At 58.9% G+C, this 25,905-nt stretch overlaps 1 protein-coding gene across 6 annotated transcripts in view; it reads right to left on the reverse strand.

Annotated features, from left to right (window-relative positions):
* The window catches only part of PIP5K1C (phosphatidylinositol-4-phosphate 5-kinase type 1 gamma), a 60,174-nt gene that overhangs the window by 24,586 nt on the left and 9,683 nt on the right, over positions 1-25,905 (reverse strand). For 5 of the 6 annotated variants that reach the window (XM_067734315.1, XM_067734314.1, XM_067734313.1 and 2 more), the window contains exons 2-5: positions 6,782-6,813; positions 5,264-5,356; positions 3,279-3,409; positions 2,327-2,444 (exon numbers count right to left, since the gene is read on the reverse strand). In XM_067734315.1, the coding sequence (XP_067590416.1) occupies positions 2,327-2,444; positions 3,279-3,409; positions 5,264-5,356; positions 6,782-6,813 (374 nt within the window). Of the gene's footprint in view, positions 1-2,326; positions 2,445-3,278; positions 3,410-5,263; positions 5,357-6,781; positions 6,814-9,809; positions 9,967-25,905 lie in introns of those variants that run through there. The other variant, XM_067734310.1, reaches the window with a different exon arrangement.

Consider the following 25,905-nt stretch of genomic DNA (forward strand, 5'->3'; position numbering starts at 1 on the left):
GAGTGGCCAGATTCCGATGCATCCGACAGCAGGGCTGGCCGTGGGAGCAAGAGCAGCTCAGGGAAGGCTCGGACGGGGGCAAGGGGCGTGCAGCTGCGGCCACAGCCATTGTCCATCCCCGCTCCGCCTGTAGCCACTAGCCACAAACATCCACAGCACAGAGGCCCCGCCCAGGTGCCCCGCCCTCCTTGCGCTCCGCCAGGCATGGGCCCGCAGCCACCGCCGGGCACCTCTGGGCACAGACTACAGTGAAGCACCCTGCAGGAGAGCAGGGACATCGAGCGGAAAAACCCAGCAGAAGGGAGTGTCCAGTTCTGTACAGGATAGATCTACGGGAGGAGAAAGTTCGGGAACCAGATGGCTGACAGCAGCTGCCCTGGTGAGCAGCTTGGTCGGGGCCGTCGGTCTTGGGCCTCACTAGGCGCCACTGCCGAGGGGCAGGCGGGTGACAAGCAGGGGCTCCTGAGCCAGGTAACCCACCATCAGGACGGGGTCATGGGCAGACGACCCCCGATTCAGGAAACAGCCCGCCACCCCACCCCACCCCCATGCCCTGCTGTCCTGAGCTGAGATTAAATGACATTTAACCCCAGGAGAGCACAGGGGTCTCACAAGGGGTGAGAGTGACTATGCACAAAAAAACTCGGGCCTGGTGCCTGCAGCTGGGGCGGGGGGCGGCAGCCAGGGGCCGAGGCCATGACCGTGGAGGAGAGGGGAACCCCGGGGGAGGCAGAGCCGGCGAGGGAGGCGGGGACAGTCCGGGCGCCCGGTCCATCCCTGCCCCGCCGCGCGGGCTTCACTCCTGCAGCTCGGAGCAACCCGGCCCACAGGCTGAGGGGCTCCACTTGCCCTCCGCACGGCACCCACTTCCTTGCCGTGTTTCCCAGCTTGCTCCCCGACGGCCGACCCCAGCAGGCTCCCCGAGGCCCTGTCTGCAGCACCCCCAACCCCTCAGGCCCAGGATGGACACGCCTTAGGTCTGAACCTTCCAGCGAGTTTCCAGCCCGCCAGGGCCCCGTGGCCCAGAACACCCAGGCCATCTCCGCCCTCCTGCTGCCATTCCAGGCTCACGCTCCCATTCCAGGCTCCCGCTCCCTCCGTGGCCTATGTTGGAGGCCGCAGGGCTGCTGCCTGCCTGTCCCTGGCGGTGTTGGTGCGAGTGGAGGTTAGGGAGAAACGAGAACACTCCCCGTCTGGGAGGAGCAGGGAGAATGAAGTTGAAGGTCGCCAAGGTGGGGCTGGGTGACCTCAGACGTCTGAGGTCCCTACACTTTACTTATCAAGTTCGAGATCAGGCCCCAGCCATCTCCGTGGCCCACCTCTGTGGACGTGGCAGTTCCACTGTCCACTCCCTGCTAATGGACACCGAGGCCATTTCTCCCCAACTGTGAACAAGGCCATAGGTCTCCCCTCCCGGTGACATGACAACACAGAGTCTGGGTAACCGGCGTCCTTTCTGCTGTAGAACCGCCAGGCTGCACACGAAATGCTCCTCCGCGCGCCGCGGGGCTCGCAGACGAGGGAAGCTCTTCCCAGGGCTGGGATGGGGGAGGTCGCGTGGGACTCGGTGACTTCTGGGCACTGACCGGGCAGAGCTGGGGAGCCCCAGGTCACACGTGTCCCCGGCCGGAGCAAACGCTGGGCCTCCAGAAGGACGTGGCCCCGGCTCAGGGCACAGCCTTCCCACAGATTAAGACCCGAACAGGAGCAATCGGAACACGGTCAAGGCCCCCCAAACCCACGGATCGGGCCTCCCCGGAGACGGCAGGTGCCAGGAGGTCAGACGTGGGCGTCTTTGCAGACGCCAAGGCCTCCACGTGCAAAGTCACAACGTGTGACCAGGCGGGCCTGGAACAGACCAGCCGGACCTTCTGAAGTGGAGACTCTGGCCGATGACCCAGACGCTGCTGCCGTGAAGCCCCATCTGGACGTGACCTTCAGGAGTCCTGACAGGGATGCGAGGTCAGAGGGTCTGGCCTAGGTTTTGTTTTTTCTAACTTGAGAGACTAAAACCACAGCGGAGCTGGGAGGACAGAGTCCAGGCTGGTGGCCAGGAGCACAAGCATGGCCGGTGACGGGACAGTCCCTCCAGGATGAGTGCACAGAAGACTGTAATGTCTGGAAGGAACAGACGGCCCGGCCAACAGCCAGCGAGAACCAAGTCCGGCCCGCCCCGACTACAAACTGAGCAGGGAGCCCGGCGACGCTGCACCCACGTTCCTGCCCCACAGAGACCAAGAGGCAACAAACAGGTGGTGATCTGAGCCGGCGAGCCTGGGCTGGAGCCGGGGGCTGGCGACGCAGCAGCAGCCGAGGACACACTCACCAAGTAGTCATCCGGCCGGATCCCAAAGAGCTCCCGGAAGTAGCGGAAGGCGACAGGCGCGTAGGTCTTGAACCTGAAGTCCTGGAAGTGATGGGCGGGGGTGAGGTTGCTGCCTTCACTGCAGAGGAAGCAGGGGGGAGGTCTGTGAGGGACCTGCCTGCCCAGGCCCAGGCTCAGCCCCAAGGTCCCCAAAGAGCCAATCCAAAAAGCAACACGGGGCTCCCGATGGGACAAAGGGCCATGGCCAGCCTCGGGCTGTCCCCCAACAACCACCCTCCCTTCATCAGCAACAGAGCCCAAAGCATTGGGTGTACACATGGCTGCCCAGAATAAGACCACTGCCAGCCTCTCCCACAGCCTGGTGTGGTCAGGGAGCTGTGCTCAGCCAATCCCCTGTGAGTGGAGGAGAAATGATGTGGGTCCTTTCCTGGTCATGCCCTTAAAGGGCAAGGGCATGTGCTCTCCTTCTCCTCCTTCCTGCTATTGGAATGTAGGTGTGATGGCAGGAGCCTAGGCAGCCCCCGGGGGCCACTGGTAAGTAAAGCAGCATATTGAAGATGCTGGAGAAACCAGAAGGAGTCCGGGCCCCCCAACATCACGGAGCCACCTGACCAGCCCTAGACTATCAGTGTGTGAGTGTGTCGCGCGCAAGCGCGCGCACACACAGGCACACACACACACACACACACACACACACACGAGAAGCAACAAACTTCTGTCTTTCCCTATTTTTAAAAGTCACCATTACATTGCGTCCCTGTGATTCAGCAGCAAACTAACATCCTGACACAGGGCTGGACCTCAAAACCAGGAGACCCCAGGAGGGACCAGTGCTATTTTTGGCAGAGAAAGGAGCTGAGAGAACGGGAAGACTATTTCCTAGCACCGCTGTCTGCGAGCAGGGCGAGCTGCTGAAGGCACGGGAGCTGCCCCAGCAGGCCGGGCCAGGTACCTGGGGAAGAAAATGCTCTCCACCACGTAGAAGTCCTGCATGAGCACGTCGCGCTCCGGCTTGGAGCTCAGGTTGCCCACGGTGTAGCCAATGCCCAGCTGGATGGCCCCCTTCAGGGTGGAGGACGTGGTCTGCGGAGAAACCCAGCCACATCAAGACCCCCGGGGCCGGTCCCTGGCCCAGCCCTCGGCCGCCAGGGTGAGAAGCAAGGTGGGAGGCCCCCTTGGGACAGGGGGGCGGCATCTGGCCTGTCGCTCAGCCTGCACAACCACACAGCAAGGAAGTGGCCTGGCTGAGACGCCAACACCACCTGGCGTGGCCCCAAGGCCTGTTTTCTATCCAGCTTCTAGAAGGTTCCTACATCTCAAAACTGCCCCAACACAGCAAGGGTCTTTGGGGGATTTTGCCAGGGTTTCCTTTGCGGGGAGGGCACAATACACAGCAGTGCCCAGGCTGCACTTCCGAGACCAGGGTTCCATCTGTCCACCTTCGAGGGGCTCTGCCTCTCTATTCCTCGGTCCCCACCCTGGTCGAGGATGGAGGTGACAGCGTCAGCCCTCCCGGGGCCACCCTCATGCCCGCCCACACTGGAGAAGCACCAGCTGCCTGTCCATCTGTCAGCACCGCCGCTCATGTTACTGTCACTGTGAGCCCTAAGCAACGTGCCCACCACTGAGGAAAGACACCTCGGCCCCCAAGCCACTGACTCTGGTCCCCAGCACCCCCACTGCAGGAGCAAGCCCTTCCCCAGCACCCGCCTCTCTTCCTGACACCCCCCGCGAGCCACTCCCTCAAGATGCTACTGACTGAACACAGTTCTCCAGAGAAGATATGCAGACAGTCCACAAGCACAGGAGAAGGTGCTGAACACCACCAGCCACCAGGAAGATGCAAATCAGGACACAGTGAGACGCGCTTCCCACGTGCTGGGAGGGACAGAACCAGATAGACAGACAACAAGCACCATGGAGGCCCAGAGAGTGGAATCCTTGTGCTCGGCTGCTGAGAATGGAAAAAAGGGCAGCCGCTGTGGACAGTCTGGCAGCTCCTCCACTGGGTTACATATGGCTCTCATGGGACTCAGCGGTTCCACTCCCAGGTGTGCAGCCCAGAGAGAGAAGCACAGTCCACACGAAAGTACACAAACCTTCACAGCAGCACTACTCACAACAGCCGAAAAGTGGAAACAACCCAAGTGTCCATCGATGGATGGTAGATACACAAAATGCTTCCCCCTCCACACACGCGATGAATGCTTCCCCCTTCATCACTCGGCCATGAAGAGGGGGGAAGCCCCGACACTCGCTACAGCGTGGACGGACCCTGAGAACACGATGCTCAGTGAGAGCAGCAGACGCAGAAGGACACACAGGGTGTGATTCCACTGACAGGAAACGTCCAGAACAGGCAGATCCACAGGGACAGAGAGTGGGTTCCTCATTGTCAGGGGCTGGGGAGGGGGTGGAGGAGGCGAAGGGGTACGGGGCTTCTCTTGGAGGTTAACAGAAATGTTTTACAGTTGACCGTGGCAATTGCTGTACAGCTCTGAATACTCTAGAAACCACCTAACTGAACACTTCAGAAGGGTGACTCATAGGCTGCATGCACTGGCTCCCAGCAAAGCTGGTATTTTAGGAGGCGCAGCAAGGCGGGGGGAGGGCGGGGACCAGAGGCAGCGGGGCCCAGGGTTGCCTCTCACATCCCTGGCCCGACCCCTCCTCTCCTCAGCCCCACTTTCAGAGGGAAGGGAGGGAGCTGTGATTTCCTCTTGCCCAACGTCACACCCAAGGCCACAGATGACTCAAGGAGCCCGGCAGGTGGTACAGCCTCAGAGCACCTGCCGGCAACCAGCAACCGAGAGCAACTGTCTCCAGCCACCTAGTCTCCAGCCACCTACGGCCGCGGCCCACACCCGACCTTCAGGGCCCGGTGCACCCACGAGGATCCCTCGTCCCACCCCCGCCGATGGAGGGCAGAGCAGGAACCTTCTTGTAGGTGGTTTCGCCGGATGCGTCCACACCCCGATGACCCAGCTTCTTCCCGTGGCCAGGGCCCGGCTGTCCAGTCATCAATGGGGCCTGGAGAAGAGGAAGCAGGAAGTGTTTAGAACTGGCAACGAGGTACTGCTGCAGGGGCCAGAGTGCTCTAGAAATCCTGCCGAGAAGGGGCTTCGTCGCCGCCCGGCCGGAGCCCAGGGCGGGGGCCGCTGGGGGCGGGATGCAGGGCACTCGGGCTCCACGCCCGGGGGGCCACCCCCAGACCAGGACTGCCGGCTCCTCTAGAAAGCAGGAAGGTCGGCAGCCCCGGCCCTCTGCAGGCGGGGGGAGAAGAGCCCCAATTTCAGGGTCTCCCCCAACCTGGCACTGCTGACTTGGGGCTGGTCACTCTGAAGGGGGCGTCCTGGGCGCTGTGGGGTGTGGAGCAGCATCCCTGGCCCCCCCCACTCGCTGCCAGGAGCCCCCCAGTTGTGACAACCACAGACGCCCCCAGACATGGCCAGGTGAGACCCTCTGGGCTGGAATGACTGCAAACAGCATCTCCTCCCTGAGGGAAGAAGTCCTGCTGGCCTGGGAGCAGGCTGGCTCCTGCCAGCTCCAGGGGACACATGTGGCATCCCAGCAAAGTCGTGTGGGAGCCGCTGGCCCCCGTGTGTGACATCACAGGGGGAGGATGGTGGATGGGGCAGTGGGGCCTGGAGGGACACAGGTGCCAGCTCAGGGCCGGGGCTCCACGAGTCACAGACATTTAAGAAGCACCTGCCGCCACCTGAAGGGCTCAGACCAGCCTGTTCTGCTGACCGCCAGGGGCCAGGCTCCGCTCAGGGAACGTTAGTTGCCAGCCCTGCTCCGCACCCATCTCTGGCTCCCCACTGCCTGCGGCCTGGACGCCCTCCGGGACCCCAGCAGGTGGACAAAGCTCACCTAAGAAGGACCTGAGTGCCCAGCTGCGTCCTGGGAGAGGAGCCTGGCTGGGAGGGAAGGCAGACACCCGGGCAGGGCGGGGGCTCCTGTGCACCTGGGTTGCCTCTAACCCGCTGTCTGCGGCTCCTTGGACAACAGGGCTCACAGACGCCCCTCGCAGGCGGCCTCCGGGAGTGACCGGAAACTGACCAGGGACTGGGCGCCAGGGGCTCACGCGAGCGGACAGGACTGGAGGGACCCGGACAGGTATGTGGGGCTGCTGGGGCGCCGTCCTGGAGGCGCGGCTGGCGGGCGATGGCACCACCCTCTCCAGGTCCCTTCCGCCTCCCCGCTCCCTGGACAGCCCAGGGTAGAATCCTCGGGGCCCTCCCGCCCGCCCCACGCCTCCCTGAAACTCAAGACGCTGGCGGGACAGACAGGTTTTCACCATCTGACGACAGTTGCTTATTTGCTTGGCCAGCATCTGGGGCCCAGAGAGGTGCAGGGAGATGCCCGAGGCCACGGAGCAGGATGCGGGCTGGGCCGGGCACTTCCGGTCCACCTTCGGGAGGCAGGCCAGGGTGGGGCCCATGGGACACTCACCTCCACTGGGGTCGTCTTCTTCGGGGCCGAACCTGAGGGGGAGAAGGGAGACTTCAGTCTGGTCATGGAGGTGCCACCATACACACACCCTGCGCCCCTGGCAAGGCTGTGAGGACCCCACATGGCCAACGGCCTGGGGACGTGATGCAGACGGGCTGGACGAGGGGCCCCGAGGTGGGAAAAGCTGCGGGAGCGACCACCACAACGTGGCCGCACAGACGGGGGGTGGGAGAGGGGAAACGGCACAGCCCACCGCCAGGAGGGCCCTGGGCGAGGGCAGGTGGTCGTCGCAGGGATGGGGCAGCAGCAGTAGGTGGCTGGGGCCCAGGCTGGAGTGACGGCGTGGCTCCCGAGGCAGCCGGGCCAGCCAAGGATGCTGCCTGGCTCCCAGCTGGGGTCTGGGGGGCCCAGGAGGCTCACGTGGGGAGGCCTCAGGCCCATCACTGACCCCTCTGACCTCGGTGTCCTCACCCAGAAAGCAGGCTTCTGCTGAGGATTATCTGTTCAGTGAGTGTGATCAGCAGATATCTGTCGCCCCAAGGATGTCCACATTCTGATCCCAGAATGGGCTTTAAAGGTGGGGTTAAGTTGAGGCCCCTGAGACGGGGATGACCCTGGATTCCCTGGGGGGCCCAGCGTCATCACAGAGTCCTTATAAGAGGGAGGCAGGAGGGTCAGAGGCAGAGAGAGACGGGAGATGCTGCGCTGCTGGCTGTGAGGATGCAGGAGGGGCCACGAGCCAGGGATGCGGCGCCTCTAGAAGCTGGAAAGGCGGGAACCGATGCTGCCCTGGAGCCTCTGGAGGAACCAGCCCTGCCCACGCCTGGATTTAGCCCCGTGAGGCCCGAGTCAGACTCCTGATCTCCAGGACTGTCAGAGAACCAATCTGTCTGGTTTCAGATCAAGTTTGTGGTGATTTGTCACAGCTGCAACAGGAAACTCAGACACTGGTATCTACCAGGTGTCAGCTTGGAGAGGGGAGGCAAGTGGTGACCAGGACAGTCCCGTCCCCCGCCTTCAAGGGCTCACAGCCCAGGGGGAGCAGAGAAGGGCCTGGACAGTGCAGCGAGTGCCAGCAGGATGACTTGGGGTGACAGGTGGGGGGTCAGATCAGCAAGGGAGGACTTGGGCTTTTACCCCAGGGAGGTGGGAGTCCTGCAGGACCGGGGGTGGGAAACACACCGGACCTGACTCAGGTGCCCTCTGGTGGCCGTGGGAGGACAGACAGGGTGAGGACAGAGCCGGGGACCAGTGGGGAGGGGACCGCGCTGGTCCAGGTGGGAGATGATGGGGTGGACCAGGGTGGCTGCTGTGGAGGGGTGAGTGAGAAGTGGGAGGATTCTGGTTAGCTCTGAAGTCAGGATAGACAGGCTGTGTGCACTGGGGGCGGAGTGAAGAAAAGTGAGGAGTCGGGAATGACTCAGGATCTTGGAGCGACTCACAGAAGGAGAGAGCTGCCTCGACCAAGATGGGGGACCCAGCAGGAGCAGGTTTGGGGGGTGGTTGGGTGCAGGGCGGCCATGCTGAGTGCGAGAGCCCTGTGAACCCCCTGCGTGAAGACATCAAGGGGCAGCTGGACCCTGAGTCAGGAGCTCAGGGAGGCCCAGGCTGGAGACAGGGCTGTAGGCAGCTGTCCGGGGGTAGATGGGGTTCGAGCCCCAGGAGCAGACAAGGCCATCCGGGGAAGGTAGGGTGGGGGAGGAGAGACGCCCACGGAGGGGGGTGGGGGGAACAAGGGCAGCCGGGGAGCAGCAGGCCCAGGTCAGGGGTCAGAACACCCACTCTACCCACCCGGCTTGGGCCAGGGCTGGGGGCTGGGGACTGACAGCGAACGGGCATTCGGCTTCCTCTGGGAGGACGAGAATGTTCTGGGATCAGTGGTAACGGCTGCACAACACTGTGCAAGAAACACTGAATTGTACACTTAATAGGGAATTTTATGGTATCTATGCATTATCTCTCAATGAAGAACATAAACCCAAGATGACACGGCCGTGGTACAGCCAGGCTGGACAGGGTAGGGACTCCCCGGAGTGCCCATCTCTGTGCGCGACCCCCAGAAGACAGGAAACTGAGGCCAGGTGGGCAGCCAGCTGGGCGCTTCGTGGCAGCATGGCCCACAGAAGGGAACCCCCACCCACACAGGACAAAGCCCACGGGCCCTGGAAGGCGCATACCACCACCACAACGGGAAACGCCAGCCACATGTGGGTCACAACAGTCACGCCCGCCGGCAACACGCGGGCCTCCCAGCCCGGGCTCCCTGGCCACAGGGACGAACCTGGGCTCAGCCCCTCCCGAGGCCCGGGGGGGTGGCGGAAGGTGCTGGAAAGCCGACATAATATTTTCGTTGGCTGTCCAACAGCAGAACAATGCATGGTTTTGTGTCTGGGGTGTGGGGGAAGGAAGAGAGAACAAGGCAGGAAGCGGCAGTGGACCACGCAGAACATTCCAGACTTCGTCTGACCCCAGGCAGCCCCTTCTCGGCCCACCTGGGGCACCTGAGCCCACAGCCCAACCCCTGTGCCCACCCGATCCTCTGCAGCTCCCGGCCCCTCATCCCGGGGTCCAGCTGGTCCAACACGGTGGTCCCGATTCCCCCCCAAGCCCCAGCCCACCACCGAGGCCTCTGCAGTCTCAGGCCTGTGGGAGCGGCCTGGCCAACCCCAGCATCGGACGCAAAGTCCCAGCCGGGTCCGCCCTGCCTGGGGACACTTGAGGGACTGACCTCAGGGTCTCCCCGCTTTGTGCCTGGATCTCACCCCCAGGCCCCCCTGCTTCTCCTGGCTGCTGAAGGGGGAGACCCACCCCACCCGGAATACCCCCAGGCGTGAGGCCAGGAGGGGCAGCAGGCAGGCTCCACGCTGGCCCAGGTCACAGGGCAGGGACAGAGCGAGGGGAGGACAGAGAATGGATGGAACACCGGGGACGGCGCCGCGCCCTCTGCCCGGACACTCTCCCCAACGTCCCCTCGGAGGGGCCTCCTCATGGCCTCCCCGGGTCCCGCCATCCACACGCTCTCACTCACTCTCTGCAATTCCCTTTTGGAACCTCGTCTGTCAGTCGCCCTCCTGACCAGGTGACCCTGTTGCCGGGGGCCATGCGGTTCCTGCACCCACTTCCACCAGCCAGGCCAGGGGCGGCAGGGACCAGCCAAGATGTCGAACTCCTCCCAGCCCAAGATGTAACCAATTATCTTTTGAATGAGCCACCCTGTTTTCAAGGAAATTAAGTTTTAAAAATAGCCGGGGGGAGGAGGAGAGTGTGAGGCGCTGCAGAGCTGAGACCTGGGGGAATCTGGGGGCATAGCTGTGCCTCGGGCCGGGCTCCCCGCAGACACCTCTGAAGCCCGCTGACGAGGGACCCACCCCCTCCTCAGCACACACAGGACTGCTTCTCTACATCTGATGTGGAAAATGAGGCAGAGAAAGCTCCCCAAGGACCCTGGGAGGGGCCTTAACATCTGTCCTTCAGCAAAACCACTAGGTTTCTTCTACCTTGACGTCTACCCAGAGTCCACCACTGTCCCCGGCTCCTCTCAGCCCCCATCCTCTCCCACCTGGACCAGCTCAGTCCCCTCCCCTCTGGTCTCCAGCTCCCACCCTCCCTCCAGCCTGTCCTCCCCACAGCAGCCACCAGGGGGCACCTGTGAGCACCTGAGTCAGGCCCCACCCCTCCTCTGCCCACAGCCCTCCAGGGTCCCACCTCCCTGGAGGTAAAAGCCCAAGTCCTCCCTGTGGCCCACAGGGACCTGCACAACCTGCCCCATCCCATCCCTGCCCTCCCCCCTCCCTCTCTCCCCCTCGCTGACTCTGCTCCAGACATACAGGCCTCCTTGCTGTTCCTCCAACATGCCAGGCCTGGTCCTGCCCCAGGGCCTTTGCACGGGCTATTCCCGCCACCTGAAATGACCTTCCCAAGACCCCTACAAGGTTTGCTCCCTTGCTTCATCCAAGACCTGGCTCAGACATCACCCCCTCAGAAAAGCCGTCCCCTGACCACCTCGCCCCAAACTGCCCCTCTGAGGCCACTCTCCCCACCTCTCGGCTTTCTCTCTTCCCACCACTTGGCACCACCTGGTGCTTGTGTGTTGCATCTTCCCCCAACTACAGGGGACCAGGTCTGCTTTGTCACCTGCCAACAGGCACCTGCAGAGCTCTCTGAGTGCTGAGAGGGAGAGGTCCCTCCAGAAAGGGGTGGCAGGGGACATGAGGCCTGTGGGGTCACTGCAGGGGCTGTGCCCCGAGCACTGCCCACCTGGTGCCCAGGAGAGGGCTGGCTCCCCGTGACTCAGCAAACAAGAAAGCACAAGGCCCAAGAAAGCAGGAAGCGGTGCCAGGGCCAGCACTCACTCACTTCCCCTATTAGCTGGAAAGGTCTGGCCACAGAAGCAGAGTCCTGCAGGGAGGCCGCGGGGAAGCCGGGCATCCCATGGGCATGGCAGGAAGCTGGGGCCCCCGGTCAGGCTGGGCTGCCCACAAGCCACACCGGGAAATCTGCTTGTAACCCATAAGGACGGACGGCTCTGTGGCCAGCAGCCGTGTGACTCACCCCGAGCTACAGAATTCGACAGAAGGGACTGTGTGATGTGAGGAAGGTGGGCAGCTTCTGGTTCCACCCTCGGGGTCCCTGCTGGGGCCCTGGGGGAGACCCCCGGGGGGGGCAGGCAGCCCCCTCCCCTGAGGCCTGTGAGCGCGGGAGCCTCCTAGACTTCATGCCGCCCGCTGAACCCAACCCAGATGGCAGAAGTGCAGGTAAGCGTGTGCAGTTTGCAGCCACGCAGTTCCAAGGTGGCTGTTACACATTAGTAGCTGACTGACGCAGGTACCACACCTCCACACCGAGAGCACTTCCGAGAGGAATATAAGGATCCAGTTCCAGGGACTCCTTTGGGAGAGGGATAAAGGACAGAGCACTTTACCTCCTCTGCCCAACTTGCATTCCTCACGCTCACAAAAGCGTTAAACGTGCCACACGACAGATCACTCATCCTTAAAAAGGCATGAAGCACTGATATTCGCTGCAACGTGGATAGACCCTGAGAACACGATGGTCAGCGAGAGAAGACAGACGCAGAAGGACACATAGTGGGTGATTCCATTCCATTGATGGGAAACGTGCAGGGCAGGCAGATCCACAGAGACAGAGAGTGGGTTCCTGACTGTCAGGGGCTGGGGGGAGGGGATGGGGACTGACTGCTCATGGGGACTGGTTTCTTTCTGGGGGGATGGAACGTTCTGGAATTATATTTTGGTGGTGGTGGCACAACAAATCGAACATAATAAAGACAACTGAATTGTGTATTTTAAAAGGGTGAATTTTATGGTATGTGAACTCTATCTCAAAAAAATTTTTTTTTTAAGGAATGAATCCCTTTAGTTGCACAAACACCACCCAGTGATGTGCGGCACCAGAGCCTTCTCCAGACCCTGCCCCTCTAGCAGTGATGCTGCAAAGCAAGAGTATGCAGGCCTCAGTCTCCCCACCTCTGACACAGGGTCATGCAACCAGATGGAGGTGTCTGAGCTCAGGAAGGGCAGCCTACCCTCCAGGCCACCGCACCCCCAACCTCCGGTGGAGAAGGACCAGTCTTTCCTTCTATTTCCAACCCATCCTGGGGCCAGACATCCATAAAACACAGTGAGAATCAGCTACTGGAGAAGTGAAGCAAAGACACGCAAGATCAGGCCCGAGGTTTTGCTCCTGATTCTGCGCGCACACAACTGCAGTCAAACCAGACAGAAGTCACTGCTGCGGACCCCCACCTCCTGCTCTCACCTCGTGGAGGACCCACTGTCGTGTCAGCTGTGACACTCTGTGCAGCCCGGCCTCGGCCTCTCCTCTCCCCTCTGCGGACAGTGTTGGGGGCTCCGGGTGCCCCCAAAGCCCACTCGCTGACCCAGCCCGCCCCCCAGCACTGCAGACACGAGGGCCGGGTCGCTCTCTGTGGAGCCGTCCTGGGCGCTGTGGGATGTGAAGCTGCAACCCTGCCCCCACACTGGATGCCAGGGGCCGCCCAGTCATGACAACTACAGGGGACAGGGTCGCCCAGGTGAGACCATCTGTCCTAGTCCCTGTGGTCGAAAGCCCTCGGACAAGACGTTTACCACGGCAGTGACAGCCAGCGTCACGCCCTGCCGCTGTGCGGGCCCTGTCCCACAGATCACCCGCCCCGCCCCACCACTCATCCCTAACGCCACACTGACTGGGTGACATGGGTACTGGCCTCCCCAGTCTGCATGGGGACCTGAGGCCAACGGTCCCCATGGGAAAGCCACAGGCAGAGGTGTGAACCCAGGCACCCCTGACTCCACAGTCCCGTGCTCGGCGAGTATATCCCTCGGTTACACCATCAGAAACCCCCTACCTGGGCTTTCTTTCTGGACGTACAGCGTTGATGTGAGTTGAGTCAACTTTCAAAATCACAATGTTTTGGAGATAAACCTGGGTTTCTTGAAAAGCGAGCAGATCTACATAGACAAGGCCAACATCCTCACTTGCCTGGATCGTTCCTGCCCTTCGTGGTCTGTTCCCTCCACGGTGGCCAGAGGACGCCGGTGAGTACCTGAGCCAGACACCACCTGATTTAATGACCACATTTCATTACCACCATTTTACAGAAGGGGATGCACGGGTTTGGAGAAATTTAGGAAGTTATCCCAAGTCAAAGGTGAAAAACCTTACGATCACACCTCAGAATAAGCCATGTCCAAAAAACTATTAAGAAACTACAGGAAAGGGGAAAAAAAAAAAAGCGGGGGTGGGTCGTGAGGCAGGAACAACCTTTACTTAAAAATAAGTAGGGGGCTTCCCTGGTGGCGCACAGTGGTTGAGAGTCCGCCTGCCAATGCAGTGGACACGGGTTCGTGCCCCGGTCCGGGAAGATCCCACATGCCGTGGAGCGGCTGGGCCTGTGAGCCATGGCCGCTGAGCCTGTGCGTCCGGAGCCTGTGCTCCTCAATGGGAGAGGCCACAACAGTGAGAGGCCCACATACCAAAAAAACAAAACAAAACAAAACAAAACAACAACAAAAAAATAAGTAGGGTGGGCTTCCCTGGTGGTGCAGTGGTTAAGAATCCGCCTGCTGGGCTTCCCTGGTGGCGCAGTGGTTAAGAATCTACCTGCCAATGCAGGGGACACGGGTTCCAGTCCTGGTCCGAGAAGATCCCACATGCCGCGGAGCAATTAAGCCCGTGCACCACAACTACTGAGCCTGCGCTCTAGAGCCCGTGAGCCACAACTACTGAGCCCACGCACAACTACTGAAGCCCATGAGCCTAGAGCCCATGCTCTGCAACAAGAAAAGCCACCGCGACGAGAAGCCCACACACCACAGTGAAGAGTAGCCCCCACTCGCCACAACTAGAGAAAGCCCACGTGCAGCAATAAAGACCCAACGCAGCCAAAAATAAATAAATAAAATAAATAAACTTATTAAAAAAAATAATAAACAAGTAGGGGAATTCCCTGGCAGTCTAGTGGTTAGGACTCTGCGCCTCCACTGCAGGGGGCACGGGTTCGATCCCTGGTTGCGGAACTAAGATCACACATGCCGAGCAGTATGGCCAAAACAAAAACAAAACAAACAAAAAAAACTACAAAGCAAACACAGTAAACATATTAATATCAACAACAAGACAAGGAGTTCAGCTGTGAGGGTTACCACTCCAGTGGGGGCACTGGCCAATGCAGTGAAAGGAATGAGTATTGAAAAGAAAAAAGACAAAATTTTAGAAAATCTAAGAGAACCAACTGACCAATCATTGAATTAAATGGAGCAGAGCAAGGTGGCCAGACAGATACCAGTGACTCACCTGAGGTCATATTGCAGACATGTCAGGAAGAAGTGGGATCTGGGAGTTTCTGCCCTTTGCACCCACCATCTGCTCTTATATGTCTGCCTATCCATGGTTTCACACTTGGGTTAATTTTAATCTGTCAAATGTAGACGACCTCTCTGATTAAAAGACATTAACAGGGCAGCTGCTAATCCTTCCTTCACCAAGGTCACACCTGGTGTGACACTGAATAGATGTGAATCTGTGGTCAACACCACACAGTGACAGAAATAAAGAACTTTCATATTTTTATATTACCTCAGACTTTTACCGCCAGCATTAATGACAGGGAAGGCTAAGAAGTCTAGAGTTAATAACTGATCAGAGTAGTTAACATCCCAAAGAACATGTTGAAAAATATCAAACTCTAGTTAGTGATACACATACGTAAGTGTTTCAGGTGGAGTGTGCTGATGTCTGCAACTCTGAAATGCATCCGTAAAATTAGATGGAGAGAAGGATGGAGGAGTGATGGGCAGGTGGATGGAGGGATGAAGTAAATACAGCAAAATGTTAATTGTAGGATCCAAGCGGTAATCAGTCAGTGTCCACTGTCCAATTCTTTCACCTTTTCAGTACGGTTGAAGATTTCCTTAATAAAATCTTTTTCCTCCGGATTAAAGGTGAATTTTCACCTTTGATGTCAGGTGTTTTTGAACTTTGGAGAAACACATTTTTGAGCAGATTCTGCCCAAAGAATGTGAGTGATCACAGGGGCAGTAGCGGACACTACTGAGCACCAGCGTGCCAAGCCCGAGGCACGGCGTAACAGGCGTTGCTCATCACACACTGGAGAAGGCACGTGCCTACCTCAGGGCCTTTGCACTTGCTGTGCCCTCTGCCTGGGACGCGCTATCCCTACACCTCCTCGTGGCTGGCTCCTGTCCTCCGCGCTCGGGTCTCAGCATGAATGTCTCGTCCTAGAGACCTTCCCCAACCACGCCGGCCCTTTCCCACCCCCAACCCCTTGCACCCTCTACCGCGCCCGTTTATTTCATGATACACATCACTGTCTGAAGCTAACTTCTTGATCGCCTTGCTCCTTCCTGGGAGAGCAGAGACCGGAGTGTCTCGTTCACAGCCTCTTCCCCAGACCTAGCCCGCCTGCTGCCACACAGTAGGAGCATAGTAACTACAGGTCCAATGAGCTGGGGCAGGGGAGGCTAGGATGGAGAGAAAGGGATGGACGGATCAGGGGGCAATCTCAGAGGAGGACGGCCAGGATGAGGAGACCCCGTCATGGGAGGAAGTGGGGCTGGGACCCCTATCACTGAGACAGGGGCCCGGGAGGGACATCCTGGAGGTGGCTGGACACGCAGGGCTGGGGACACGCGGGAGACGGCCTGTGGAGGTGACAGCTGATGCCTAGAGCAGCGCTCAGCGCACAGCAGGTGCTCGCTGAGTCAGCAAATGAATGGATGAAGACACGGACGCTGGGAAGCCCCGCCCGGCCCACAGCGGGGCTTGGCTGGGCCCACTGGAGGAATCCACACCCGAGGTCTGATTCCCTGTCACAGCCAGGTGGCTCCGAGTCCACAGCCACCAACCAGCTGGGGCTGTGGCGTAACGCGTGGGGCCTCACCGCGGGAGGACTCGGGCCATGGTCTGGAACTTCAGAACAGATGGCAGGTCTCCAAAAAATGTGTGGGGATTATTAATACAAGCTATTTCCTTCCTCTTGCATATGTTTTCTCTTATGATTTTGCATTTATCACTTTGCACCCCGGAACGGTGAATGGAACCAGGTGAGGAATGAAAAATTTTCCCCAGTAAGCGACTTCCCAGATGATATCCTGTCTGTTCACTCATTCCTTCATTCCTTCATTCCTTCACTCGTAACAACCTCAGTGAGCATCCCTTAGGTATAGGGTCCTGTTTTACAGATAAAATACTCCAGAGGAAACTGGTTCCTTGCCTAATGTTTAATAAGAAGAGAGTTTAAACACCCAGAAAAGCACACAATAAAATAAAAGACAACAATGTGTTACTATGCAGGTTAAATGAATCTTTTTTTGTTTATCCCTTAAGTCAGGGGTCAGCAAGCAGTTTCCGTGCAGAGTCAGAGGAGACCCAGCAGAGGCCACCCAGGCGTCCCGGTGAGGGGAGTGACCTAAAGGTGGTTCTCATCCATGGTGGCCTGCTCCCACGGGACACTGCACAATGTCTGAGGACATCTGTGGTCGTCACCACTAGGGGGCTCCTGGCATCCAGTGGGTGGTGGCAGGGATGCTGCTCCACAACCCACAGCTCCCAGGATACCCCCAGGGAATGACCCAGCCTGACATCAGCAGTGCCGGGGGGAGACCCGGAGCAAATATAAAGATGTGTGGTACGGGGGGGCAGAGCCTGTACATGGGGGTTCATTATACTATTCTCTGGGTGTTTAAAATATTTCATGATAAAAATATACTTACTCCTACTATCCTGTCTGCCTTGCATTCTGTTTGAGGTGCCCCGTAATAAAAGGCTATGGCACACACACAGCCCTCCCTGTACTGGGCTGGCGCCCCACTAGCTGAGTCTCCAACCCTCTCAACACCCCTGGGAGGTAATCACCGTTGGACCCACTTCATAGCCAGGGAGGCTGAGGTCCAGAGGTCCAGCGAGTTCAAAGGCTGCAACGTCACCATTCGCTGTACCAAGAGTCACATCACAGGCCTGAGGGGGAGGAAGGCTCTGGTGCCGTTTCCAGGTAAACCAGGGGTTGGAGCCACGGAGCTTGACCAAGGCTGCATGGCCAGCAAGCCCCGGGGCCTGAGTGGGGTTCTCAGCCTCTGAGATCGACCAGGCTCCAGGGCAAGCCCCTTCCCCACCCCGGGCTGCCCATCCAGCAGCTGGCGGAGAGATGCAGAGACCCACACAAGTGCACTGTGTGCAAACACACTCCAGGAGGCCAGGCCTTTGGAGAGCCAGCTGTGCTGCCACACAGCTCTGGGCCCGTTTACCCAACAGCGCGGGACTGGGGGCAGGGGGACAAATGGGGGCAGGGCCCCCTCTTAGCAAAGGTATCTCATCAACTCAAGCCGTCAAGACACACGAGGTCCTGGCACCAGGAAATAAGGCCTCTTTTCTCACCATGAAGCAGTTGCCAGTCCCATTTCCCTCCTCACTCTGGCTCCTAGAGAGCTCAGAGTCAGACTGGCAGCCTCGCCCCCCAGCTCCCTGTCCTTAGAGGCAGGACAGCACCAGCTCGCAAGGTGACACGGGGAACTCCCCTCCTAGCCTGGCAGTTCAGGGGCAAGTCCCAACCTCCTGAGCCTCAGTTTACCCCCTGCCAAACAGGTAAGAACAGTGCTGAGCTCCCAGGGTGTGGAGAGGAGTCTGAGGCACATAGAAAGCCGCCCCCAAACGCACCTTATTAGTTTTCCCATTGTCACCCTCCCCCACTTTCTTCCATTCATCACGCATGTTCACTTGGTGAGTCTGGTGGGGACGGTCATGGGGGCGCAGCCAGGACACGGTGGAAGCAGCACTGGACAGCTGGCACCACACGCTCCCCTGCTGACCCAGGTGTGCAGCCATGCGAGGTCTGAGCTCCCCCTAAGCGAACATGGCCCACTTCACACCCTCCCATCTGGTTCCTGGCCTCGTGTCCCTTCACACCAACATCTCCAGGGAGCCACACAACCCTCGCCCTTGGAATAACATCCCTGCATGCCTGGGTTCCTTTCCGGAGTCCTCTGTGTGGGGAGGGAGTTGTGGTTGCCCTCCAGGGCCACGGCCACCTCCCCTTCTCAGCAGACTCGATGGTTGCGGGGAGCCAGCTGGGCGGCCTGAGCCCCGGGCAGGGCAGGCATCAGGGGAGCCGACAGCAGCCTCCCGCCAGACAGTATATGCCAGGGCGCTGCAGGTCTGCTGGGGAATGTCCACCTGACACCCAGACAACCAGTTGCTGGGGACCCCTGCCTCACACCATACACAGAAATCAACCCTGGACAGGGAAAGACTTAAAAGCAAAAGATAAAAAAACTTTAAAAGGAAATCAAGGAGAAAGTCTTTCTGTTCTGGGGTGGGTGGGGATTAATGTCTCCCGTGCAAAGTGTGAGCTAAGTGGAGCTCCAGGGGGTCCCCAGGGCCCCGTGTGCAGCTGGGTCCCTGCAGACTCACTGAGCCCCCGAGGGCAACTCTCGGAGGTGCTCAGGCCACCAGGCCAAGCTGGGTTGGCCCGTCTGCACAGCAGCAACCAGAAGCTTCCTCCCGAACCCTTTCTGGGGCTTTCCCTGACCCTCCGGGTAGAGCTGTGCTGCCAACTGTGTCCTGAACCTGGCCTGGGGCCCTGCGGCCATCTGGTCACCTGTCCCCGCCTCCACTGGGCTCAAGGACAGAGTCGCTGCCAGGGCCGGCACCAGCCTGGCACGGAGCGCAAGCTCACCTCACGCTGGATGACCGACTTTCGCTCTGCCCCGGGGCACAGATGTGCCTGGCCGTGCGCAGCCTTCCACCGGGCCCACACTATCACCGCACCTCCTCCTCTGCGGATTTGGGTGCTGGGGTGAGGGAAGCCGCATCTGGTTCACACCCAGGTGGAGCTCGCCTTCCCCATGCCCGTCCTAGGACCTCGGCAGTCCCGGCTCTACCCTCTCCTGGAGGCCTGGGTCTCTCCCTCTGGCACGACACACTGTGACCCCACCTTTGGTGCTCTCCTGACTCCACTGAGAGCTCCACGGCGCAGGCTTCCCCTCTCCAGCCCCCTCAGTGTACCCGCACCAGCCCAGAGCTGGGCATGGAGTAGACCTCAGTGAGTATCGGCTGAGCGAGAAACCCTGGATGGCTGCATGGAGGAGGCTGAGGAAAAGCACCACCAAGAGCCTCAGAGATGAGCAGTGGGGACGCAGCCCTCACGAGTCTCAGACACGTTCCCTCAAGCTGGACATCAGACAAAGGGCTGAAGGCCCAGAATGGCCACGGCCCGTGGTGCTTCCGGCCCAGCCTGTCCTGAGTGATGCCCTACTCGTCTCTCCTATTAAGTGGGGGAAACTGGGCTCAGAGAAGGGGTATTTGGGTGTTTTGAGTCGAGACAGAAACCCAATTCACGCTGCTTGGAGAAAAAAGATGTGTGAGGGGGGGAATATTTGTTAATGTAAGTCAAGGGCCGGCAAACTGCCCTGGGGACTCAACCCCCACTGCAATTGTTATAAATAAAGTTTTATTGGCACACGGCCCCACCCACTCATTCACAATCATGGCAGCATCAGCTCCCACAGAGACCATCCAACCCCTCACAGAGAAAGCTTGCAACCTACCAAGACCAAGGAGGCTGGGCGATGGGCTTCAAGCCTCACTGGGCTGGGGGCCCCGAGGACTCAGTCTCCCCATCTCAGCTCTGCTGCTGCCCCCCCCGGTAGGCACGTGGGTGTGGGGTGGACCAGCCCCTCCATCCTCTTGTCCCACATGAAGTCCCAGAGCAGTGAGGCTCTGATGCAGCCAGGCCTGGTCCCACTCACCCAGGGCCGAGGCGCCCTGCCTGTGGGTTGGACAGGGGCTCCCCAGGGGAAACCAGGTCGCCAGCGTCAGTGCTCGGGAAGGGGCCGGCAGACAGGAGCCAGGTCGGAGGACAGTGGCCAGAGCGCGGTGGGGACAGTGCTTCCCCCACCCTGAAGGTGCCTGGCAGAGGGTCACGCGCTATCTCAGGACTGATGCTCGAGGTTTCTTGGCCCAGTTTGCCTCCCAGATGTATTTTATTCTCCAGCAGCCCAGGCTGGGTGGCACACACCGCACTGGATTCCAGCAGACCGAGGGCACTGAGGGAGGCGGGGCTGTGGCCGGAGGCCCCCTGGTTGCTCACGGGGTGGTACTGCCGGTTGCGGGGTGCTGCTCTCACAGTCCAGTTCTGGGCCCCATTTCCCAGGGGCCCCCAGACCCTAGGCCAGACCAGGAGCCAGGCCCCTGACGGTCAGCTGGGCCCTGGGGGTGTCACAGGGGCTCCTGCACTTCGAGGCCCCTCTGAGCCAGGCATGGTGGAGCTGACTGCCCAGCTGCACCCAGTAAGACAAGGGCTACAAGTGCCCCATTTTACAGATGAGAAAACAGAGGCTCCAAGGCCAAACAAGCTGCCTGATCCCACAGCCACAGCAGGGGCCCATCCTGGGGGCGGCTCCTCCAGCCTAGCCCACAGCCTCACTGCAACCTCGTGAGAGATGGAGCCGCGAGGTTTGGGGCTAAGCCACCCTAAGATTCCTGACCCACAGAAAGTGTGAGATGATAAATGTTTATTACTATTTTAAGCCACGAAGTTCTGGGGTAATTTGTTACAAGGCAATAACTAACCGATGCTACCTGGGTCTCAACATGGCCCCTGAGGCACAAACGAGAAGAGTGGATGGAGATGGGAGAGCTGTCCAGATGGAGGGCCCTCCCGGCCCGCACCTCCTCCTCCTCCCCCCCCCCACTGTGTTCCCCCTATGTGGCCCCCTCACTGCTCCTCACACACGCCAGGCACAGTCCTGCCCCAGGGCCTTTGCACGTGTTTCTCCTCTGCGTGAACGCTCTTCCCCAGCTCACCATTCAGGCCTGGATCAAACGCCACCCTCTCAGAGAGACCCTCCCTGACCACCGGCTGCAGCTGGCTCCCAACCCCACTCTCCGCCACTTATAAGTCTGCTTGGTTTAAACCTTCTTTTTTATAGTTTTGCTCCTCCGGTGGCTGCTCCCTTAGTAGCCATGAGCCCCGTGCGGGCAGCAATCACAGCCTCCTGCACATCAACAGCCCAGGGTGCCTGGCACTTGGCAGGATCGTGGGCACTAGCACCCACCCCCTTCTCCCTGGTGATGGCCCCAGGAGTCATGACGAGGTCCGGGGCCAGGGAGCCAGGGCTTGGCTCAGAGGGCACACAGGGGGCAGGAGCCCCAGGGCACAGGCTGCTTTGTGCGAGCCACCAGCTCCAACCCTCCAGTCACTCCAGGGACCAGCCAGGGCAGCAGGGACAAAGAGTTAACGCTGACCGAGTCTGTACCATGAGGGCAGGGCTGTTAATTTGTTTAATCTGCCCAACGGACCTGTAAGGCAGGTATTACGATTACCTCCACGTGACAGATGTGGAAGTTGAGGCTCAGAGAGACCAGGTCACTCGCCTGAGGTCACCCAGGATCGAGAGGGGATGGATGGACTTGATTCCAGACGGCAGGCTTCGGCCTGAGCAACGACTGTATCCAGGAAAGGAGACAGGAAAGAGCCAGCTGAGAGCCAGCACAGCCTCCTAGGCAGTGGGAAGAGCCGGTGCAAAGGTCCTGGGGCAGGACCGTGCCTGCAGAGCTGGAGGGGGGGCAGGGGGTGGGGGGCAGTCGGCAAGAGGCTGTGATGCCAGAGCAGAGTCAGTGACAAGAGGTGAGGGCAGGGAGGGGACAGGCCTGACACCACTGTCACCACTGGACCCACGTGTGGCTGGTGATTACGGTCCATCTCGCGCTTCCCAGACTGGGGGCTTCCTTGGAGGCAGGGCCAGGGTCTGTCTTGGCCCCCGCTATGACCAGAGGCCAGGCCACAAGGGCACCCAGACAACTGGACGGGGGAAACACTGGGGTCCCGCCCACAGCAACACAAGTAACTCAAAACGCACCACAAACCTACACGAACGCAAGAGCTGAGACCATAAAACCCTTAGAAGAAAACAGGTAAATCCTCACGACCTTGGGTCAGGTAGGAATTTCTTCACTACAACAACCAAGGCACAGCAGCCAAAGAAAAAAAAAAAACAGAAGCTGGTCAAAACTGACACCACTGGGCTTCCCTGGTGGCGCAGTGGTTGAGAGTCCGCCTGCCGATGCAGGGGACATGGGTTCGTGCCCTGGTCTGGGAAGATCCCACATGCCGCGGAGCGGCTGGGTCCGTGAGCCATGGCCGCTGAGCCGGCGCGTCCGGAGCCTGTGCTCCTCAACGGGAGAGGCCACAAGAGTGAGAGGCCGCGTACTGCAAAAAAACCAAAAAACAAAAAACTGACACCACTAAGAAGATGAAAAGACAACCCACAGAATGGGAGGGAATACTGTGGATCATCCACCAGAAGAGGGGCTCGTGTCTAGAACACAGAAAGAACGCCTACAATTCAGTAATGAAAGGAAAACTAACCCAACTGGAAAACGAGCAAAGGACTTAATAGACGTTTCTCCAAAGAGGCCACACAAACGTCCAACACGCACACGAAGCGATGCTCACCATCACTAACCGTCAGGGAAATGCACACCAAAACCACGGTGAGCCCCCCACCCCCTGGTGAGGAAGGGGGAGGGGAAGGGGCACAGCCGCCGTGGGAGCGGAGCAGCAGCTCCTCAGAAGGTTAAATGGAGTTTCCATCTGACGCAGCATCACCACAGCGGGGTGTCCACCCAAGAGAAATGAGGACACGTGTCCACACAAAGGTTGTACATGAATGTTCTCAGCAGCACGAGTCACAGCAGCCATAAGGTGCAAACACCCCAAATGTCCATTGACGGACGATGGATAAACACACGTGTCCTTCCACACACGGGAGCATCACTCAGCCATGAAAAGGGGTGAAGCCCCGACACTCGCTACAACGTGGATGGACCCCGAGAACACGACGCTCAGTGAGAGAAGCCAGGCACAGAAGGACCCACAGGGTGTGATTCCATTGATGGGAAACGTCCAGAACAGGCAGATCCACAGACACAGGCAGTGGATTCGTGGTTGTCAGGGGCTGAGGAGGGGGATGGGGGTGACTGCTCAAGAGGACGGGGCTTCCTTTTGGAGTGATGAGAATGTTCTAAAATCGATTGTGGTGATGGTCACATAACTCTGTGAATATAGTTGCACACTTTAAATAGGTAAAACCATGTGGCATGTGAATTATCTCTCAACAAAGCTGTTACTCAAAAAAAGCGTTTAGAGGGCTTCCCTCGTGGCGCAGTGGTTGAGAGTCTGCCTGCCGATGCAAGGGACACGGGTTCGTGCCCTGGTCTGGGAAGATCCCACACGCCGCGGAGCGGCTGGGCCCGTGAGCCATGGCCGCTGAGCCTGCGCGTCCGGAGCCTGTGCTCTGCAACGGGAGAGGCCACAACAGTGAGAGGCCCGCGTAACGCCAAAAAAAAAAAAAAAAGTGTTTAGAAAAAAGTCTAAGAGTAGAATGAGGTCTGCAGGCCAACCTCGCTTTACTGCACTGAGCAGATACTGAGTTTTTGACAAAATGAAGGTCTGTGGAAGTCTATCGGCGCCATTTTCCCAACAGCATTTGCTCCCTTCGTGTCTCTGAGTCACACTGTGTTATATCTCACAACATTTCAAACTCTGTCTCTATTATTACGTTGTTATGCTGATCTGTGGTCAGTGATATTTTATGTTACTATCAAAAAAAAGATTACTACTTTCTGAAGGCTCAGGTGACCGTTAGCGTTTTTTTAGCAATAAAGTCTTTTTAAATTAAGGTATGTGCATTGTTTTTTAGACATAATGCTACTGTACACTTAATAATACTACAGTATAGTGTAAAGATAACTTTTTTTTCTGGTCGTACGCGGCTTGTGGGATCTTAGTTCCCCAACCAGGGATCAAACTTGTGCCCCCGGCACTGGAAGCGCAGAGTCCTAACCACTGGGCCACCAGGGAATTCCCAAAGATAACTTTTATATCTGCTGGGAAACCAAAAATTCATGTGACCTGCCTTACTAAGGTATTTGCTTTATCTCAGGCGTCTGGAACCAAACCTGCAGCGTCCCCGAGGCCTGCTTGCATTTTACAAACACAACGGTAGGGGGTGTGTGACCAGGGCAGGCGTGCACAGCGAGTGCCTCCCAAGGGGCTGGCAACAGAGGTGCCTCAGGTGGGTATGAGGGTGGGGCCAGGCCTGTATTTCGTGCCAGAAACACACGGCAGCTTTCCAAAGGAGGGAAAAGAAAAATCCCGAGAAAGCTGAATTCTGGGGGGGGGGGGGCACATGCAAAGGCCCTGTGGTGACAGGACATTCTCCAGGAACAGCAAAGAAAGGGTCTGTTGTGGCTGGAGGGGAGGGTGCAGCTGGGGGCCAAGCCCTGACCAGCAGCCCATACTGCCCCCCCACCATTTCACTGCACAGAGCAAGTGTTTCCACAGTGGTAAACAGGAAACCTTGCAAAGGACAGGGCCAGGGGTGGGGGTGGGGGGCAAGGTGTTAATCCAGAACTCACAGGCCCTAAGAGAAAGAAGGTTCCAGAACCTTCACAACTCATGCCACAGACACAGCCTAACACCTGTCTGGGCTGAGCACCGGCCTGCCGCCAAAGTTCAGAGCCCGAGGCTCTGGGCAGAGACGGCCCTCAGGTCAGCAGACAATCACCACATGGAAGATCTAAGGGGGGCGGACTCAGTCATGGAAATCGGGTGGGCTTCCTGGAGGAGCAGGCAGAGGACGGACTGTACAGTGGGGAGGAGGAACGAGGCAAGGAGGGTAGCTCCGGGGGTCACCAGGCACATTCTCAGTGGCTCCGCAGGTGGAAGGGTTCAGGCGGCTGGGTCAGGGTCACAGAGGGACTGTCAGCCCAGGAAGGAGGCTTGTCCAGTCTCGGGCCCTTGGAGGGCCCCGCCGATCTCACGTCTCCAAATGCCATGTGGATCCTGGACTGAATCCGGGAGAGGGAAAAAAAGTTACCATAAGGGAAGGTTTGGGTTAATTCACAAAACTGTGAATCCTGACTGCGGGCTGCGCCGATGTTCCATTTCCTCCACGTGACCCCTGCACTCAGCTCAGAGAGCGTCTTTGTTTATCGGATGTACAGCCCGTCCTCCGTCCTCCTTACTTACAGATTCCACGTCTGCAAGTCCACCTACCGGCTGGAATTTATCTGTAACCCACACGCAGGGGGCTGCCACGCTCGTTCTCAGGCACACGCAGGGCAGCGAGGTCTCGGGTGTCCCACACACGTGCCCAGCGAGCCCGAGCCAGGTGACGCCCTGCCTGCTCGGTTCAGCTCTCAGACCACAGACAAGTGTACTTTCCGTAGTCTCTTTAGTGCCATGTTTTCTGCATTTTTGTGTTTTTGGTGAGTGATTCTGCATCTAAAACGGCCCTCCAGCGTAGAGCTGAAGTGCTTGCTGGCCGGTGTCCCACGTGCAGGAGGACGGTGACGTGCTCATGGGGACAGTACGTGTGTCAGATGAGCTTAGTTCAGGCAAGGGTTACATCCCCGCCGTGAATGAATCAACAACTGATATCAGACAAGGCGTCTTTAAACAGAAACGTACATCACACGAGGCTGCTGCATGGGGATCAGTTGTGATGATGGGGTGACAGAGGTGGAGCCTGGCCCCGCGTGTCCTCCCTCCCTTGGCAGAGGGCGTGTGGGTGTCGCCAGAGTGT

Source organism: Pseudorca crassidens, chromosome 3, assembly GCF_039906515.1.
Source record: "Pseudorca crassidens isolate mPseCra1 chromosome 3, mPseCra1.hap1, whole genome shotgun sequence".
In the NCBI taxonomy this organism is placed as follows: Eukaryota; Metazoa; Chordata; class Mammalia; order Artiodactyla; family Delphinidae; genus Pseudorca; species Pseudorca crassidens.